We start from the raw sequence: 19162 nt of genomic DNA on the forward strand, positions 1-19162 counted from the left end.
CAAAGGAAAGATGGATAAATTAGAATTCCTAAGAATTTACAGCTTTTGTGTATCAAAAGACACCAAGGAAGTAAAAAGACAACACAGGGAATGGAGAAAATATTTATAAATGTTTCTGACAAGAGATTTATCTCTAGAACATATTTTTTAAAAACCTCACTAAAAAGACAAACAATCCTATTAACAAATGGGCAAAGGTTTGGTTTAACCATTTCTCCAAATAAGATATAAAAATGGTCAACAAGCACGTGTAAAGATGCTCAGCATCATTGGTCATCAGGAAAAGGCAAATTAAAACCACAATGAGATTCTACTTCACACCCACTAGGATGGCTGTAATTTAAATAAGAAAAGTAACAAGTGATATCTAAGATGTAGAGAACTGGAACCCTCATACACAGCTGATGAGAATGTAAAATGGTGCAGCCTCTTTGGAAAACAGTCTGGCAATTCCTCAAAAGGTTAAAAGTTATCATTTGACCCAGAAATTACACTCCAATTATACTTGGTATATATCTAAGAGAAATGAAAACATAGGTCCACATAAAAACTTGAACATGAATGCTCATGGGAGCATTATTACAGGAGCATTACTCATAATAGCCAAAAAGTAGAAACAACCCAAATATACCTCAAGTGATGAAGAGATAAACAAGTGTTATATCCACACAGTGAAATATCATTTGGTCATTAAAAGGAACAAAGTACTGATGTCGGATGAGCATCATGTTGGATGAACATGGATGAACCTTGAAAACATTATCCTAAGTGAAAGAAGTCTGTCACAAAAAACCACATATTGTATGAAATATCCAGAATAGGTAAATCCATAGAGGCAGAAAGTAGATCAGTGGTTGTATCAGTTTGGGGGGAAATTGGGAGTGACTGCTAATGGGTATAGGGTTTCTTTTGGGAATGGCAAAAACTTTTAGAATTGACTGTGGTTGGGACTTCCCTGGTGGTCTAGTGATTAACACTCTGCGCTCTACTACAGGGGCATGGGTTCAATCTCTGGTTGGGGAACTAAGATCCCACATGCTGCAGTGTGGCCAAAAAATAAAAATAAAATTGATTGTGGCTGCACAACTCTGAGTATACTAAAAAAAAAAACCCCTGAATTTTACACTTACGCTTGGGTAAATTGTATACGATGTGTACTATATTTAATTAAAGCTGTAAAAAATGTACTTGTTCCATGGTGTTTTCCCTTTCTACTACAGTCCACATGAATCACTCCATTCTCTCAACTCCTATAGCTTTTAAAATTGTACTGCACAATTTAGCACTCAGTTAAATTACTTGATAGTGTTTATTATTATCTCATATAGATTAGCCTTGACTTGGCAACCACACTATAATTTTCCTAACAGGAATGAATAAGCCTACTGCTTCTCAGATACCTCTAAACCACCTAACATGTAACTGGGCACGTAGTAAGTACTCAGTAAATACTTGGTGGTTGTGAAGAATTGATTGTATGTGCTTGTATTCACACATGTGTGTTACACACACACACAGAAGCTGGAGGGAATGAATGCAATCTTAGATAGTGAGGTGAGAGAACAACACTATGTGAAACTGCAGAATACAAGATTTATTTAAGGGAAAAAACAGCATGGTTTGGACACTTTTGTTCTCCCCTCCTTCTGCCTCCTGTTGCTCAGTGACACTCCACGGCCAACCATATCCTGGTCTCTGAAATTCTAAGGGAGTCACTGAGATCCTATCTAGACTTGACTATCTGGTGTCACTATTCTCCCATTGCTTCCTCCTCTTCCTCCTCCTCTGTCCAGCTCAAGTCATCATCTGAATCCTCAGACTCTTCCTCATCCATCTCTAACCCAACCTCTGCCTTAGCCTTCTCAGCCAGTGCATCGGGGTGCTCCAGCTGGGCCCAGGATCCTGGGTCAGCCTTGACCAGGGAAATTTCAACCCGAGATGGCATCAAGGAGACAGAGCTCTGCTCCACGTCTATGACCTGAGAAGGAGGGAAAGATAGAGGAACACAGAAGAGAAAATGAGGAAACCAAAGGGATTGGGGTCAGGGCAGGGTGGTGATGAATGACAGGGAGAAAAATAAAAAATGAAAGATGGGGAAAAATATAGGGAAGGAATAAGTAAGGGAGAGAGAGAAAGAGGAAAGAAAGGGGAGTTGGGGGGAAGGGGAGAAAATAGGGAGAAGAGGGAGAGAGAGAGAGAATATCAAAGCAAATGAAGAGAAAACCTCCACTTTCCCACTACAACTTCGTCCCTCAAGACACCCTCTATTCATTCCAGTCCAGCCCTTCTTTTTACCCCATCTGCCTCCCCCTCTTGTGCCCCTTTCTCTTCACTTACCCCCCAGAGCTTCATCTGTGCTTGGAACACACGGTTACCATCAAAGACAGTGTGGACATGAAGCTGAGAGAAAAGAATTACAGGGGTAGGAACAATCCCAGAAGGTCAGAACACATTATTATGACACAGAAGCAGGCCAGTGGTGTATTTCCTACATCCACAGGCCAGTCAGATAACTGTGACCTTAGAGCTCTACCAGAGGACTATGGAGCCTACATATTAACTGCACACGACGACTCAGCCTGTAAGATGATAATATCACCCAATTCACTGGCCTCCCATCCAGCATCAGACATTCCTCACCTCAGTTTGACTGGCCTTCACCCAGTTGAATGCAGGAAGTGGAATCTGGCCATATATAGTCACCACTACTAAGGAATCTGTCTGATGCCAATCATGACGGCAAGATGCTGGCAGCTAAAAAGAAGATGTGAAATGTGGATGGTAAGAATGGACTCTTATCCCAAGGGGCGTTCTCATGGTGTATGTGGAGAAGAAACAAGGGAGTGTCAGAAAGATTAACACGACCTCATATTGCAAAACCACTGGGAGCAGAAATCTTATTTGGTCCATGCAAAAGGGAGAAGATACAGAGCTTGGCCATGAGGTACAAGGAGGAGAAATTATTTGGGAACTGGGTTCTAATCAAGGGTTCATTAAAGTCAGGACTTACCTGCTTCCCCCAATCATGTCTACCAACTCTGCATCCTGGCTGTGCCAGGAATGCCCCAAAATCCAGGGTCTGGATGCCACAACAGCTCCAAGATTTCACCCTGAGGTAGGAATAGAATTCACTTAATCTCCTTTCCCCTCTCCACAAGCACTCCAATCTTAAGGTCAATATTGGGAAAAACCTGTCTCACAGCCCACCCAGTCCCCTCCATCACCCCTCATGGAATTGAGGTGCTCCAGGGTGGTAGGTACACGGAGTAGCATCACTCTCTAGGCTTTGGTATATCTAAGACAGATAAAGGAGAATCAGGAAAAGAATCAGATCAGAATGAATAAAAATGTATGCAGCCTCACATCTATACCCAGCCATCCCTCAGGCATCACATCTCTCAAACACACGCTTGAGTCCTCCAGAAACTCTCACTCACAGCATCACATCCTGGGTTCTGGCAGCTGGCCCCAATCCGGATCAGGCTACTGTCAACTCCTGGGCAAAGAAAACAAGAGTCAGGAACACTATTCATTTCTTCCACCCAACTGCCACTTTCACTAAATTCCAGCCTGTGAAACCTGTCCTACTAAGGACCCACTTACCTGCTCCAGGTTCTTGGTCTAATTCCTTCTGTTCCAGTGCCATTTCCAGGGCTTGGGATATATTTAGTGGAAGCAACTTTGGAAGCAACTCTGACCTAGGGAGTATGGGTGCGGTGATTTAGTCCTGACCCACTAACTGTGACCAACAGTGCCAACCTTCCCACCAGTGGTATTGGAATTGAAGAAGTCTGGTGAAAGTAGGGCAGAGTTAGAGAAGATGGATAGCAATCCCATTGCCAATCTTCTTCTCTGTGGATATGCCAAATCCTTGAACCCTGGGGAATTCCCCAGGGCTTCTCTTGCCAATCTACTCAGTTACTCTGAATCCATATTTTTCTATACAACTGCATCATTCCCTTTTCTCCATCTAATTAACTGTAGACTTTCTTCTGTTGCTCATATTATTGCCACAAAATTGATTTATTCTTCTTGGCAACCTCCTGGCTGCCAATACTACTACATTCTTAATATATAAAACATATTTTAAAACTCTCCCCAAAAGAAAAAAACCCAATTCATTCAACAATCACCCTTGTATTATAACTAAGTATGTATTTGTGAGAGGCTATCTACTCTGTTGATTCAAAATACCTACCCCATCATACCCCATACCAATCTTAAGAGCAAAGGACATTATTTCTGGACAAATTTCCCCTAAGGCACAAAACATACATCAAGCCCTGACACTTGGGTCTCCTCATATCTCTGGTCTCTAGCTTCCAAACCTCAATGACCTATTAATCACTCCTAAAAAGCTCAATGAATGTACGAAAAACCCAGGGACCTCCTCTTTACTTGGGCCTCTCCCGACGCAAAGTCTCTGCTGACTTTGGAGTCACATTTGGAGGTCTTTGCTCCTGAAGTGAACTGCTTGTACCAGGGCCCTCAGGGAGCTTCTCAGCACAGTGTGGTCCAACAGTACAGCCCTAGTATAGATAGGAAAGAAGATTAGGGATGGAATCCTTCTATTGGGGGCAGAATACCCGAAAGTAAAGAATTTACCTTGATGTTTAGAAACTCAGAGAAATCTACAGTTCGCTTCCGGCAGCAGGACCAACCCTGGTAACAAAAGACCCAGCTCAGCTTAGATTCCTGGCTGCATTTCTTTTGCAAAATGGTTTTGCTATTCCCCCCTTCCCTATTCCTCACCTTAAGTGCATCATGGAAGATTGGGACCCCAGGGTGATGGTAACAGGAATCTGTGGATACCAGTAACAAGATCAAGGAAGGAAAGGAATTCTTACTTTTCCAGGTTTATATGCTGACAATCTTTCCATATGGTATAAATATATATATACATATATCAGTAAAGACTGAAGAACACCCAGACCAATTAAACTAAGGCAGGTACACACTAAATTTCTGTTCCCTTAACAGACTGCCTACAGCTGACTACTCCCTTAGCACCCACAGAGCTCCTGGCAAGGTCAGGATTACTCACCAGGAAGGTTGGTTTGGGGGTCAAAATGCTGCCCACAGCCTTTGTTATGGCAGAGTAGAGACATGGAGGCGTTGGTAGAATTACTGAAAGGGTATTTCAAGGAGTCTGGCTGCCGAGTGGGGAACACCTCTTAGTCTGGAGGCTTTTAGCTGCCTGGAAAGGCCAGCTGTTTCTATCTTTAGTTCAGGAGGCGTACACCTCCTAACATGGGCAAGGGAACTTCACTTGGTCTTCCCAGCCAATAGGAAAGAACTCAGGAACATTTCAGCTCTGAGGCTTAAGAAAAAAGTATCAGGCAGAGTAGGGCTTGGAACCTGGGTGAGGTCAGCTAACCATTGCTGAGACTTGTTTTAGATTTACCATGCCAAGTTCAAGCCTGCTCAGAAACAACCAATTTTAAGCCCCCTCCCAGTTTGCTGAAGGTACCCCAATTCCTCCAGCCCATTTTCTTCCTCTTTCAAAGCAGCAGCTTTCCTCCCATCCTCGTTACTTCTGTGTACCACCAATAGCACCGGATCTTCAACCACTTTGACCATAGTATACATCTAACTTTCCCATGTTTGCCTAGATAATTAATATTTTAAGCAAAAGGTCATAAAGGATTATTCTTATAGCCTTGCACTCATCTGAGACAGAACTTCCCTTCCTCCCCCCTTCAAAAACAGCACAGAAAATTAAAAGGCTTAAAATGTATTTTAATAAGTTCATGTTGCATTATTTCATTTCTCAGAAAAACTTCAAAGGTATTAGGGACAAATCAAACATGGTACACCAATAAAAAATGCACAGCATAACTACCTAAGATAGGCAAAGCTAAGAGCTACCGTCTGACATTCAGCATACAGCAACCCTGTTCTCAAGATTGTACTAGGCCTATCAAAGCTGTGAATGGCAACATCACAGACACAAAAGGGCCATTTCTGGGTTGTCCTTACCCAAGAAAAAGATGGAGGCAAGTTTAACACAAGATTTTTTAAAGATACACTAAATGAAAATCTCTAAGAGAAAATGTCTTCCTTGGGACATGAAAGGGTAATATATGGGACATAACAGAACCGTATGTATGTTGTCTGTGACCTCTGTGGACATGTGCCTGAATTCCCACCTGGGAGTGATTGGAACAGTGAGGCCAAGGTCATTGGGGGATGTTTGGTTTTTGTGGTATATGTGGCAGGATCTCTGGGGTAAGACAGTGCACTAAGTCATGTCCAACTCTTATGACCCCATGGACTGTAGCCTGCCAGGCTCCTCTGTCTACAGGATTCTCCAGGCAAGAATACTGGAGTGGGTTGCCATTTCCTTCTCCAGGGGATCTTCCTGACCCAGGAATCGAAATCAGGTCTCCATCACTGCAGGCAGATTCTTTACCGACTGGGGTGGGGGGGCTCAAGAAAGCAAATAGAACAGGGTGGACAAAAAGTGGAATGATTAAGATTAATGGGGGCTCTAATTGGATCCATTCTGCCATGGCTCCCTGGCCCTCGCAGGCTCTCAACAATCACATGAGATTTTAGGAATGCACCACACAGAACTGATTAGTGAAAGGATATACCACATAGAACTGATTTGTTAAATATCACCCCTCCCTTACCCTCTGCCTCCAACATACTCCCTAGAGTATTACAGGCAGGGAAGACCTAAACTATTGGGAGGAATCCCTAACACTTTTCCAGAGTAGAATTCGGCTAAGTCCAAAAAGGGTCCTTCTTTTAAGGGTTTTGGGAAACTAGACACTGCAATTTTATTAGTATCGGCGACGTTTGTTTGGAGCAAATTCAGCTCCAGGAGCTGCACGGTTGAATGCAGGAGGGGTTCCACCAATTGCTCCAATTCCTTCCATTGTAGCAGCTTGGCCAAACCGTTCAGTTGTTGGTGGGGTCTTAAGGAGAAAAGAGAATGATGTTATAATAGAACCTGTGCCCTAGCTTCCCACCCATCCATAGTCCCTCCCCTGGAGGCCATTTCCATTCAACATTCCTGATGGTAGGGGAGACTAAGCCTGTTTAAACTATAGTGGATAACCCTAAAAAGGAAGTTGCTGACAGGTCCACCCAACCATCTTTAACTTTTTATCCTGATTCCTACAGGCTAAGTAACATTATATACTAAATTCCTGGGCTGGATAAATGTTAGCCAAGTCCTTTTTCCTGAACTAGGTATATGGACAAGGGCAGGCCATCACTCTTCAGCAAATTTAACCCTATTCAAAGTAAACATTCTGACACTACAACTAAACCACCTCAGGACTGCATGAGCCATAAATCTTTTGGACTCACACATGTTTCATATAATGCCTAACCTTTGTTGCCTTCCCTCCAAAAAGGAACCTATTTACCCAGGGTAGCAAAAAATGTCAATCAAGACTAGCCAGTCAGAGGATAAAATATAATTTAAGATTGGGTTTGCACAAGACTCAAAGAGCTTGAGGTTAACATTTTATAGATAACAGTGATCCTAAAAACTATTTAATTTGTAGCAGGCCCAAGGACCATGAAGGCAAAGTCCTTCCTCCTATCACCGTTTAGCTACTATAAAGCTCTGCAGTTTACCAATCCCAAGGTTCCATCTGGCATCATAGTGGCTGGTCCTGGAGGAGCTGGGGTACCAGCTGGCACAGGAGCAGGGGGCATGGCGCCTCTGTTGTTTATGCCCATAGCACCTAAAGCAGAGTAGTGATCAGTAGAGGAGACAGACATTGACATTCTTTATCTACGCCAAAGGAAACAAGCCAAGACCTCTGGGCTAAGACATGTTACCCTCCCACCAAAATTTGCTTCCAGAAATGTCAAGCCCCTTAAATCTGGACTAGGTAGGAGAAGCTACATAGTTCACCAGAGATGAGACAAAAAAAGAAATCTGTACCATTAATCTCCTAAGCCCTTACCTCCCATAGCCATCTGACCCATCCGTATCTCTTGCTCTCTCTGGAAAACAAAAAAACACTCAAGACAGATCAAGACAGCACTGCATTCATTCTACCACAATCCACTAAGGACCACATACTAAAGAACATCTGCAACAGCTCCTTAAATTAACTCACTGTAGTTGTACAATGAACTCAAGTTTAGAGCTACTAGGACACAAGTTGAGTTTCCTATTAGGAACAAATTGAGAGATGAAAGGAGAGACACATGATTTCTTTCAGGGCTCCAACCTGTACAACTGCTGAGGACATCAGAAGACCAGGCAAGGCTGCTACAGGACTGAATCTATCTGATCCTGCAGTCACTGAGATTAAACAGCACAAACTAGCCCCAGCTTTTCATCCTAAATTGCCCGTGAGGCAAAAAGAGCTCCTCTTCAAACCTTACCTTTCCTTCCTATGACTGCTTCTTTCTAAAAGAAGTGTCACAGAATGGAAAAATTGGTCATAGCCTATTGTTTCCTAATCCTAGTGGTGAGTTTGTCGTATCATGGGCACATGAGAGATATACCGCATCAGGGAAGGTTCCCTTGAATCCTTCCTGCTGTCGTCGCATCATTTCTTCTTGTTGCCGCCGCATCTCTTCCTCTCGGCGCCTGCGCTCCTCCTCCTGCCTGCACAGAGTCACCGAGATATTTAAGCACAGGCATTCCAGAACTTGAACAGATTATCTGTCTTAATAGGGGACTCAGCCAAGGAGATCCAAGAGCCCACTGAAAACTACCTTAGTTCTCCAGGCAACTGTTAAGTGGGCCCAGCCCTAAAACAACCCCGATGTGTCCTTTAGGGGAAAAAGTTCTTTCCCAAAGGAGCCAGCCTCATGAGACCAATCACTCAGGTGCTTTCCTCTTTAGTGCAGTCCCAAGAATTCACAGAACCATGGGCAGTCAAAACATCTACCTAAAGGGAGAACTTGAGAAGCAGCCAGGAAATATTTGCCAACATATTTACAAATGCATGAGATAGCATGGTGGTTAAGAAGCAGGAGTAAGACATTACCTTTTAGAGTTGTCAGAGAAAAAGGGTTGGAGGAAAAAAAAGTTACCTGAGCTCCAGCTGCTTTCGTTTTTGCACTTCTTGATTGTGCAGCTCTTCCATCCTCCGAAGTTCTTCTTGGCGCCTCATCAAATCTAGAACAACAACAGACTGATTCAGAGTATTCTTCACCCTCCTCATATAGGCCCATTAATTTTCCACAAATAAAGATCCAGAAAGCAAAGGGGATATTTAATCCCTGAGTGGCCATCCGAGGTATCCAGATTCCAAAAATGAAGTCAAACCTATTATTTCCTTCTCCACAGAATCCAGTATCCTCTGCCACATCTCCAAGCTCATTTGCCTACCAAGATCAACAAAATATTTCAGAGAATAAAAGCTGAAGTTTAGGCCTTTCTCTGTTGATTGATACAAAGAAACTCCTGAAAAAAAGTTATTTTGTCCTTCTTCTAGTTTTAAGCCTTAGGTAGATACTCACCCTGCCTCATCAGCATGACCTGGTGCTCATGGCGAGCAGCCTCCATTTCCATCTCCAGCTTCTCACGAGCTTCCTTGATGTTTCGGTCCACTTGGTCCTGCTGCTGCTTTTCCATCTCAATAAGTGCCTTCCAGCGCATGGCATACTCATACTCAAAGGAGCCAGGCTGTGCAAATCTGGGTGGCTGTTCTCGCTCTCTATTGACAAGGTTTCTGGGTTACTAAAACTCTGTCCAAGATTCTCCCAACTAAATACTACATTCCTCCCAAGGGCCAAGACAATGGCTGCCACTGAACACATACAGCAAAGACTTGCCTCTTTTACACAACCCATTACAAGCTTCCTTAAGAATAAATAGGCAAACAACTAACAGGGAATCTGTCAGGATCACATACTTGTGAAATTGCTGATTCTTTATAACCAGCTTCTCTGGGAGTCCCTCTTCATCATCTAACTGGTCCATGGGCTCCACAGTCACAGGTCGAGGAAATCTGGGAGAAAGAAAAACACTCAGTGTTAGTCAAAGTATAACCTTCGTTAGGCTTCCCTCTCTACGAGTCAGTGGCACAATGAACTAATTAAGGGTCAGCACTAAACAATTAAACATACTTCTGAAGGTGCTTTTACACCTAGTCCCAAGTAACCAAGTTCTTTAAACAGAACTCTGTGGAATCTGCGGTTGACAGGATGGGGTCAGGGTTCAGATCTCTGAACACAGCCTTTAAGTAGGTAAAGTACTGAAGTGTGGGGCTGCCCCATTGCAGCCATCATTCGCCTGCCATGCAGGAGATGCTGCAGGTTCCACAGGCTTGAGCCCTGGGTCGGGAAGATCCCCTGGAAAGGAAACAGCAACCCACTCCAGTATTCTTGCCTGGGAAAGTACACGGACAGAGAAGCCTGGTGAGCTACAGTCTATGAGTTCACAAAAATGTCGGATACAACTGAGCAAGCTCAGAACTCAACTTAGCTCAGATACAACAACTCAGAACTCAAAATAATGACTTGGAATAAATACTAAGAGAGATGTTGCATGCACAAAACAATTTACGAGTTCTAAAACTTCATAGTAAGGGGAGATTTAACAACTGACTAAATGACAACTTACTGAAAATGTCTATCTTTTAATCCTCATACCATTTCCATTAATTTAAGATTATACTGAAAACCCTACCAGAGAGCTGGATAGTATCTAGTCTTCTAAATGAACACAAGAACATGGTTCTTAGAGGCTAACTCCCCAGACCACAGAAGGAAGTAGCATTTAAGGTATGTTTCTGAAAATGACCCCTGACTCACGTGGTTAGCAGGAAGGAGCCTTCACTGCATCTGTCCAGAGCTTTTCGAGCAGCTGGCTTCCCTGAGAATTCAACAATGCCTTTTCCTGAGGGCCTGCCTCGATCATCCACAATGACTACAGCCCTCTCCACCTGGCCGAACACAGAAAAGGCCTCCTCCAGCAGTTCATTGGACACATACTGAGGAAGGTTTCGGACTGTAAGGGATGCACTATGGCAGGCAAAGCGCACACGCAGCTGCTTTCCACGGAGTGGCATGTTGTCCAGTTCTACTTTGGCAATCTCCGCTAGGGTTCGTGTTTCCTAGGAAGCAGAGAAAAGTCAGAATAACTCAACAGCTCAACAATGACCACCTACACAGCCATCAAGAGTCTAAAGTACCATAGCTCAATACCTCAGTGTCTCAAAAAAAGAAAAAACCAAACTCAAAACCCTTGGAAACAAGCATACAAAAACAAAACAAACAAAAAAAAAGGATGGAACTGGAAGAACGGATTCATGTGTTTCAGATAATTCTTTGGTTAACCTAACTGTTCTGATGGCCTTGTAATAAATCAATTGGAAATTCTAGAGTTAACATCACTTACATGGTCATCAGTATGACAAGCTATTCTCTTAAGTGTTAAATCTGGACAATGACCAGCATAAAACCTACTCTTACAATACAGAAGTCAGAATTATTTTAGTTTCAGCTAGCTATGTACCAGAGTAATCAGAATCACTACACCCTCCAAGAGGCCTCTTTAGAACCACAGACCTTGATGGGACCCTCCCCTCCACATTCTTAAAGAGGAACCTGAGCCCCAGAAAAAATGACTTGCCCATACAGTTTTGAGTTAGTGGTAGATCTGGAATGAAGACTGGTTCTGACTATAACATCCAGTGATCTTACTAGCACATTATGTTCCTCATTTATGGAGATAGATAATGCCCAAAAAGGTTTCCCCCACACACTTAAACACATTTCCTAAATCAAATCAGACATCTACACTTAAAAATGGTTATGATAAATGTTATATTATGTGGATTTTAGCAATTAAAATTTTTCTTTCAAAGTAGATTTAAAAAAAGGATATAAAACTGTCCCCTCATGGTTTTGAGGACTCTTAAGTGAGATAATACATGCATAAAGGCTTTGGAAATAAATTATATAAATCTTGATCATTACTAAAAGTCTTTTCCTATTTTTTCAGGAAAAAATCTTAACTTACTAAAAGTATTTGTAGGGGACAGTAAACAGGGGAAAGGTACAGAAAAAACAAGATTAACTATGACTTGATAGTTATTGAAGCTGGGTAACAAGTATGTACAGGTTCACTGCACTATTCTCTCCACTTCTATATGCTTGAAATTTCCCAATTAAAAAAAGTTCCAAAGGGCATACTTAAGCCCCAGAGTCCTAGGCAAATAAACCTATGTTGTCTTGAAACAAAAACCTATCAGGAAAAATTAAAATAAAATCTGCATTTTGTCCTGTTCTACCAACTATAAGCTTTTACAAACATCATCTGAGAATTATTTCTACTGCCTAATTTTCCATAGCCATCATTTCCTAGCTTCACCACCTTTTAGAGCACATGCTCTAAAAGCCCACAGCTGCTTACCAAGCGGATAAAGCCAAAGCCCTTGTCCTTATGAATGAAGACTTCGCCTGCCTTCCCATATTTCTCAAACAGTTTCCTCATCTCCTCCTCAGTGATGTCAGGAGGAAGATTGCCCACAAAGAGCCGACTACGCTGGGTGAAGGTCTTCTCTCCTGGTTTCCTAAAATTCTTCAGGTCAATAGTCAAGCCTTCATCTGAGAGAAGAAACATAGTCACTTAAAAGATTGGGGAGAGATTTACAGTCATATCCTCAAAGAGTTACAACTGCTGTTAGATAAGAAATGTAATTGCTATAAAGAAGTCAACACCATTTCCCAATGGAATCTATCCACTAACCACTTATCAGTAAATTGCACTTAGAATGTGAAAGCAGTATGCAGAGATCTGGGGGTGGAGGGAGGGAGGACGGACTTCTCAACAGCTCTACTATGGTCCAGGAGCCAACCTAGACTAACTCAAGAGACAGGAAGACAATACAAGAGCTACTGTCAAAGAGAAAACCAAGCAAGTCAAGGAGCTCTATGTCAGAAGTGACTGGATTTTTACATTTAAAACATAATTACAAAAAAAAAAAAAAAAAAACACACACACACAAAAACTGCCCTATTTCCCAATCCCAAATCAATCTTCATAACCTTAACAGTTCCCATTCTTTCAGGCTTGGGGTAATGTAATGAAAAGAAATGAGTTAGGAAAGAGTATTCTTTGTAGGAATTTTTGGAAATAAGGAAGATGAGGTTGTTTGTAGTTTTAGACGCATACAAGAGGTGCTCAAAGTTAGTGGAATGGATGAGAACATATCTTTAAAGATCTTTTACTCTGATTAAAACTAGGGAGGCAGAGGCCCTAGGCTCAAGTGTAATACTCAATATCAGATTTCTTCTCCATTAAGTCTTAAAAACCTTCTTTATATTTTCTCTACCTACTAGTCATACAATTACCACAGTGTTTAGCAAAACGATGTGCCAATGCAGCAAAGCAACCTGTATTCAACTGCTATCCTACATATCTGCTCCTTTTCAGAGAATCAGCCTTTTTCTATCCTAAGTATTGAGGTAAATAGGGAAAAGAACAACAAAGGTGTGCCACAAAAGCCCATTCCTTTATAATCCCAAGAGTCGAATCTAAAAATCAAGAAACTATTCCCAAGACAACCTATTTCTACTTCATTACCTAGCATGTACTTACTCTGGCTGCTGGCTTGCTGCCCATTTGCAGGCATTGGTGGAGGTGGTGGCTGCTGCTGTTGCTGCTGGTGGTGCTGCTGATGGTGATGTTGATGATGCTTCCTTGGAGTGTGGTTTTGTTTCTCCAAGTTAAAAGTTTTATTGCTCTGCATCTTTGTACCCTAAAAATAAACTGGAATGTCAGACACATTCAGTGCTTAGAACATATTCAGTCACTAATTTCCTGGTGACTTACATGTCAATTAATCACCTATGGTACTATTTCAAACAGGTATGGTGAAGGAGTACAATTCAACCATCTAAAACCACCAGCACTAGCAGTTATATTGCACACAGAAACTAGACAAGCACTAAATAAGAACAGCTTGCAAAAGAATGACTTGAGGAACCCTCCAGTTCAATAACTACATGCATTGAAGTGACTTTCCCAAAATAATCTACTCCCTAAAAAATGGCCCTATCATAATATTAAAGCACACTTTAAAAATACAATGATTGAAATAGATTCTCGTTATCTCGAGGACTAGTAAGTCTTGTTCTTTGGCACCTTGCAGCCCTAGCCTATAGTTGATACTGTGGAAAAGTATGGGCTGTATAGATTTAGACATACTTATATTTGAAACATGGTCCTAACACTTACTAGTAAATTACTTTTGAACCAGTTCCTTAAGTTGTTATAAAAGGGATAATAAAAACACCTACCTCTCAAGGTAGCTATGAAGATGAATATGTGAAAATACTAGTTCTGTACTAGCATATATTGTTATTATTAAATATCATTGTTAACCATAATAGAAAGATAAATGACTATCAAAGTAATGAAAGCATCCAATACAAACATATACAATCATAAAATCTTAAATTTTGTCGTTTAAAATCAACATAAGGGAGTTCCCTGGTTGCCTAGTGGTTAGGATTCCAAGCCACTGTTGTGGCTGGGCTTCAATCCCTGACTGGGGAATAGAGATCCTGTAAGCCACTAGGCATGGCCAAAAACCCGTAAGATTAAAATGAAAATTCCTGGTATAATCCAGGCTGAATACAAAAGTTGATGGTTTTAAGATGGAAATTTCCTAATGGATCAGCTGAGGACTATCTCCCTTATCCAAGGGCAGTTTTCCAGTAAATTAAAGGACAAAAATCAATCATGAATCTTTTACCCTAAACATAAGACCCTCCAGTCAGATTTAACTGAAAGATGCAGAAAATGATCTTTTCTCCAAAAACTGTATTATTAACATCATGATTCCCTTAAAATAAATTATATTCCTCAGATTAAAAAAATGTGACAAAGGCTTGGTAGCTATTGATTCTGGATGAGGAATATACAAGACACTTATGTGTATAAAACTTTAACATTGATACATTTTGTATATCATATCCTACCAAAACTGAAAATATCAATGCAGTTAAGTTCTGTATAAAGTTGTTTTATAAGACAACAGGTAACAAGAGGTATCAAGATGTTCATATTTTTTAACTCAGGAATTCTACTTCTAATAATTTATTCTAAGAATATAATTTAAGATTTAAAAACTACATCCATGAAATAGTCTCTATAACTGGCTTTCCAGTAAGAAAATGATAAAAATGACTTTTTCTTTTTTACTAATTTTTTACATTAATTCAACAACTATTCACCAAATGCTTATTTGCTAGACACTATTCTAGGTGCTTGGGATGAATCAATGAACAGTCTTGCCTTCAGCAGTGATAACCTTCCAGTGAGAGAAAATATACATAATAATTAAATTACATAGTACTTAAGAGGTTTAGTGCTAGGAGAAAATAAAAGTTGAGAGGAGGGGAAAGTGGACAGGGAGTGGAAGGGGAAGATTTCCAATTTTAAATAGTTGTGAGTTTGGCCTCACTAGAAATCTGACATTCAAGCCAAAACTTGAATTCTCATGTATATCATTTCATCAGTCTTTTGTTCTTCATTAATAAAGTACAAACTACATCTTTAACATAGAAAACAATAAAACAAAAACCCAAAGACTGACCACTGAAAAAGTCACTGTTGACATTCTGATATGCCATTTCAGTCACTTATTTACATATTTGTATGTACTCTAAATGGTATACTCCATGTCCCTAAATCTTCTACATTTATTGTTAATGGACTCTGTATTCTGCTGTCAACCAAACCCTTATAGTGCCAGGACACTTAGGTTATTTATAATTTGTCACTATTATAAACCAATGCTCTCAGCTAAGTCTTGGGGCACCTCCATGAACAGATATTCCTCCCACAATTTCCATTTTCGCTTCTTAACCTTTAAAAACATATATTGTCATTTCAAAACTGCAACCATTAATGCACTATTTTATATTCACCCTTTTCTCATTCCTAGTGTCAACTTAATTATAATTTTTAATGGTTACATAAAGTCCAACTGGATGTACACTAATTTACTAAACTACTCCCTATGAGACATTTAGGCTGTTTTCAGCTTTTTCCTATTATAATGCTGCAATAAATATCTCCATAGGATAAATTCTTATTAAACACCTTTGTGACTTTTGCCACATAGTTTATAGTTTAACAACTTTATTTTTTTTAGTTTAACAACTTTAAATACTGTGAATAAGTGCAACAGTTTCAGAGCAAATTTGATACCTTAAAAAAAAGAGAAAATGTTTTTAAAAATAAGATACAAGAAATTAAACCATAAAAATAGAACTGGGGATAGGTAAGGTGGGCATTAGCATCAGATGTTTTCCCCTATGAGTCCTACATATTAAACACCCCCATTCCCCTGATCCCAAAAGCCTATAGCAGAAACGTGAATTATTTTCATAGCCATTTCTCCAACTATTTCTTCTTACCTCTGGCTAGAATCCAAAGAGTCTTTCTCGCTTTTTTTTTTAAATCTCCAGCCTTTAATTTAGGAGTCAGTGGCCCCAGCCTCAATATCTTGCATCCCATTCAGGAACCCACAATGTTATATGTTAACAGAAATCCTTACAGAGATCCACTCAAAACTGAAATATTAAAAACTCTATATTTACATCCTAATCACACCTCACCACTCCATTCAAAAAGGCCATTTTATAATTTCTTAGTAGAAATTATCTCTTTGATCATAGGGATGTTTTAAACTATTTAGGATTACTTCAATGGAAGTTATTTTTTATTTTAGAAAGTGCAATGTGGTAGTTAAGATGTTAATACCAGATATTAACTGATCACTGAATGTCAGGCACTGTGCTAAGCCTATATTATCTCATTTAATACTCACAACTATCTTCTGAATAAGAAAACTGATGTACATCCAAGGTCACACAAATGTGATGAAGCATGGAGTAGAACTCAGGTCTGCTGAACTCTAAAGCTCATGCTCATTGCTATGGTCTAAACTGAGTAATTGAACTCACCTTGATTTTAGACTTTAGAATTCAAAACACTTACTAAAATGTCACCTAACCTCTGAGTCTTAGTTTCCTCACTTGTAAGATGGGGGTAACATCTATCTCACAGGACTGGTTATTTTGACCAAACCAGATAATGGACATTACAGCTACTTGTTCCTGCTGACAATCACCACCCCTATTTCCACATATGCGGTGCTCCAGTTAGACAAATTTCATCAATTACATTCTTCCCTTGCTCTTCTGGATTCTAGCAAAAATTATTTTTACAACCAAACTGCCTACCTTTGTGTCGAGTAAATGTCTCCATAATGCCAATCATCACTCTTTCCCTTCAGTTTATTTCCCAAGAAGTCATTCAACAGTGAACACAAAATAATACTGTATAAATCACCTAAAACAGTGCCCACAAAGTAGCAAGTATTCAGTAAGCATTTGTCCCTGTAATGTACTTCTGATGATGACCACCAATATAATTTGGAAATATGTGCAAATATCTGGGTAATAAATTCACTGCCCCTAGCCACTGGGGCCTCTGAGAAGGGAATAAATCATACAGTCAACAGTAAGGATTTATGTCTACTTATTTGCCCCAAAGACTAACCCTGATGGACTTTCTTGAGAGCAAATACATATTGCTGTTAGAAAAACTGGGGCTATCTGCAACACAACTGCACAAACCAAACACTACACCACGTATCTGAAACCTAAATAAAATGTCCCCTTAATTTTCAGGAAAAGGATCAACTTTTAAGTGGAAACTGTGTGTGGGGGAAACCTGGTAAAAATCTACCAGATGGAAATGGCTGCCTGGATGTGGACCAGCCTGAAAGCTGCAGGAGGCACTGGCCAGGTAAGGCCCTTTTCCAAGAATCTCTTAGGACCTTTCATTTAGTAATAAGGAACATGGACAAAGACACAATATAAATCTAGCCAGGATCCCCCTATTAAGAGTGGCCAGATGTATCAAATAAAAACACATTACAGTTAAATTTGAATTTCAGATTTTGAAAAATAAATCTCTTTAGTGTTCCATTCCATGTATACTAAAAAAATTTGTTGTTTACGTGAAATTCAAATCTAACAGGGTGTCCTGTATTTTCTCTGACAACCCTACCCCTACCTCAACTTTGACTGAAGATAACAAAGTGCCTCCCAGTCCTCTTTAACCTCGACTTCTGTTAAGAACACAAAGCGGCAGCTTACGAGAACAGTTTTTCCAAAGGTAAAATACCCGATAGGAAACCCATAAAATTAATTTTCTTTTTTTAAAAAGTGATGTCATAAACAGGTCGAGTAGACAGGCAACAGGACAAAAAAAGTCTTCAGGAATCTGCCTAGGAAAACAGCAAGGGCTGGACTAGCAGATGAACTTCCCAGCTCAGAGTTTTGACAAAGAAGCATCGCTGGGGTAGGGGAGGGGGCCCCCTTTCTCCTCCGGAACTAACGGCCTCACGAGGTCGAGAGGAGGAGCGCCCGACAAAGCGCCTCCTCCTGCAGCCGCGACTTCAGCGCTCTCGGATAATAGACCCCACACCCTCAGGCCCAGGGCGGCTCAACGATTGGGGAACTTACTGACAAGATTCAGCTTCCAAGATGTGTTGCCAAAAAAAAAAACGGCAAGGGAAGGGAAACGGGAATCAGGTTAAAGCAGAAGGCGAGACCAGCGGAGAGCGATGGGCCTCCGCGGGTGGGATGAGGAGACCGTGTGGCCGCGGAGACAAGGCCTCAAGGGGCCTCAGAACGAACGGCCCACCTTCCTTCAAACCCAGCCTCGCCGTCATCTCTTCCTTCACCGATTGTCGCTAGAAATCCTACTCTTCTCTCGAACAAGAACTAAGTCGACCCCATACTCACCCTCACCGACTGTTTTCTGCTCAGAGTAACGGCGACGCTACACGGCCTTTACCGTCCCGAGAAAAGAGCGCGCGACCGCCGGAAACGAGACGGCGGAGATCGGTGCCTCCCAAGGGGTACAAAGTGGCGTTCCCTATTGGTTATCTGATATGCCAATCAACATTTATCTCCAGAGGTGGAATCGGTTTTCCACCATTTCTTCGATCTTATTGGCTACTGAATGTGAAAGACTGGAGTTCGTGTGAACGACAGATGGGGACAAAGAGCGAGGCTTTGTAGCGAGTGCGCTTGCGCAAGTTCCGTCCGCTAGAGGCGGAAAAGGAAAGGGGGAGGGGGATAAACGGGTAGGGAGTAGAGGGTCGAAAGGAGAGACGTCAACTAAGTAATGGAAAGACCGAAAGACCAA

At 41.1% G+C, this 19162-nt stretch overlaps 2 protein-coding genes across 3 annotated transcripts; both read right to left on the reverse strand.

The window, feature by feature from the left end:
* Positions 1 to 1750: 1750 nt before the first annotated feature.
* Positions 1751 to 5108, reverse strand: ITGB1BP2 (integrin subunit beta 1 binding protein 2). Its single transcript, XM_068962852.1, has 11 exons — positions 5045 to 5108; positions 4753 to 4802; positions 4606 to 4662; positions 4399 to 4529; positions 3604 to 3698; positions 3438 to 3496; positions 3225 to 3295; positions 3011 to 3110; positions 2641 to 2754; positions 2338 to 2400; positions 1751 to 1978 (listed from the first exon to the last, which is right to left on the reverse strand). The coding sequence occupies exons 1-11, from the start codon at positions 5106 to 5108 to the stop codon at positions 1751 to 1753; spliced, it is 1032 nt and encodes a 343-aa protein (XP_068818953.1).
* A 631-nt stretch (positions 5109 to 5739) lies between these two features.
* On the reverse strand, positions 5740 to 18836 carry NONO (non-POU domain containing octamer binding). 2 transcript variants are annotated; one of them, XM_068961936.1, is made up of 11 exons: positions 18757 to 18836; positions 13529 to 13688; positions 12341 to 12534; positions 10738 to 11039; positions 9837 to 9932; positions 9442 to 9638; positions 9013 to 9097; positions 8479 to 8581; positions 7929 to 7968; positions 7594 to 7703; positions 5740 to 6923 (listed from the first exon to the last, which is right to left on the reverse strand). In XM_068961936.1, the coding sequence occupies exons 2-11, from the start codon at positions 13677 to 13679 to the stop codon at positions 6789 to 6791; spliced, it is 1413 nt and encodes a 470-aa protein (XP_068818037.1). In that variant the 5' UTR covers positions 13680 to 13688; positions 18757 to 18836; the 3' UTR covers positions 5740 to 6788. The 2 variants fall into 2 exon arrangements, with proteins under 2 accessions (XP_068818037.1, XP_068818038.1); XM_068961937.1 differs by having other exon boundaries at positions 13529 to 13699.
* Positions 18837 to 19162: the final 326 nt, after the last annotated feature.

This window comes from Capricornis sumatraensis, chromosome X (assembly GCF_032405125.1).
Source record: "Capricornis sumatraensis isolate serow.1 chromosome X, serow.2, whole genome shotgun sequence".
Lineage (NCBI taxonomy): Eukaryota > Metazoa > Chordata > Mammalia > Artiodactyla > Bovidae > Capricornis > Capricornis sumatraensis.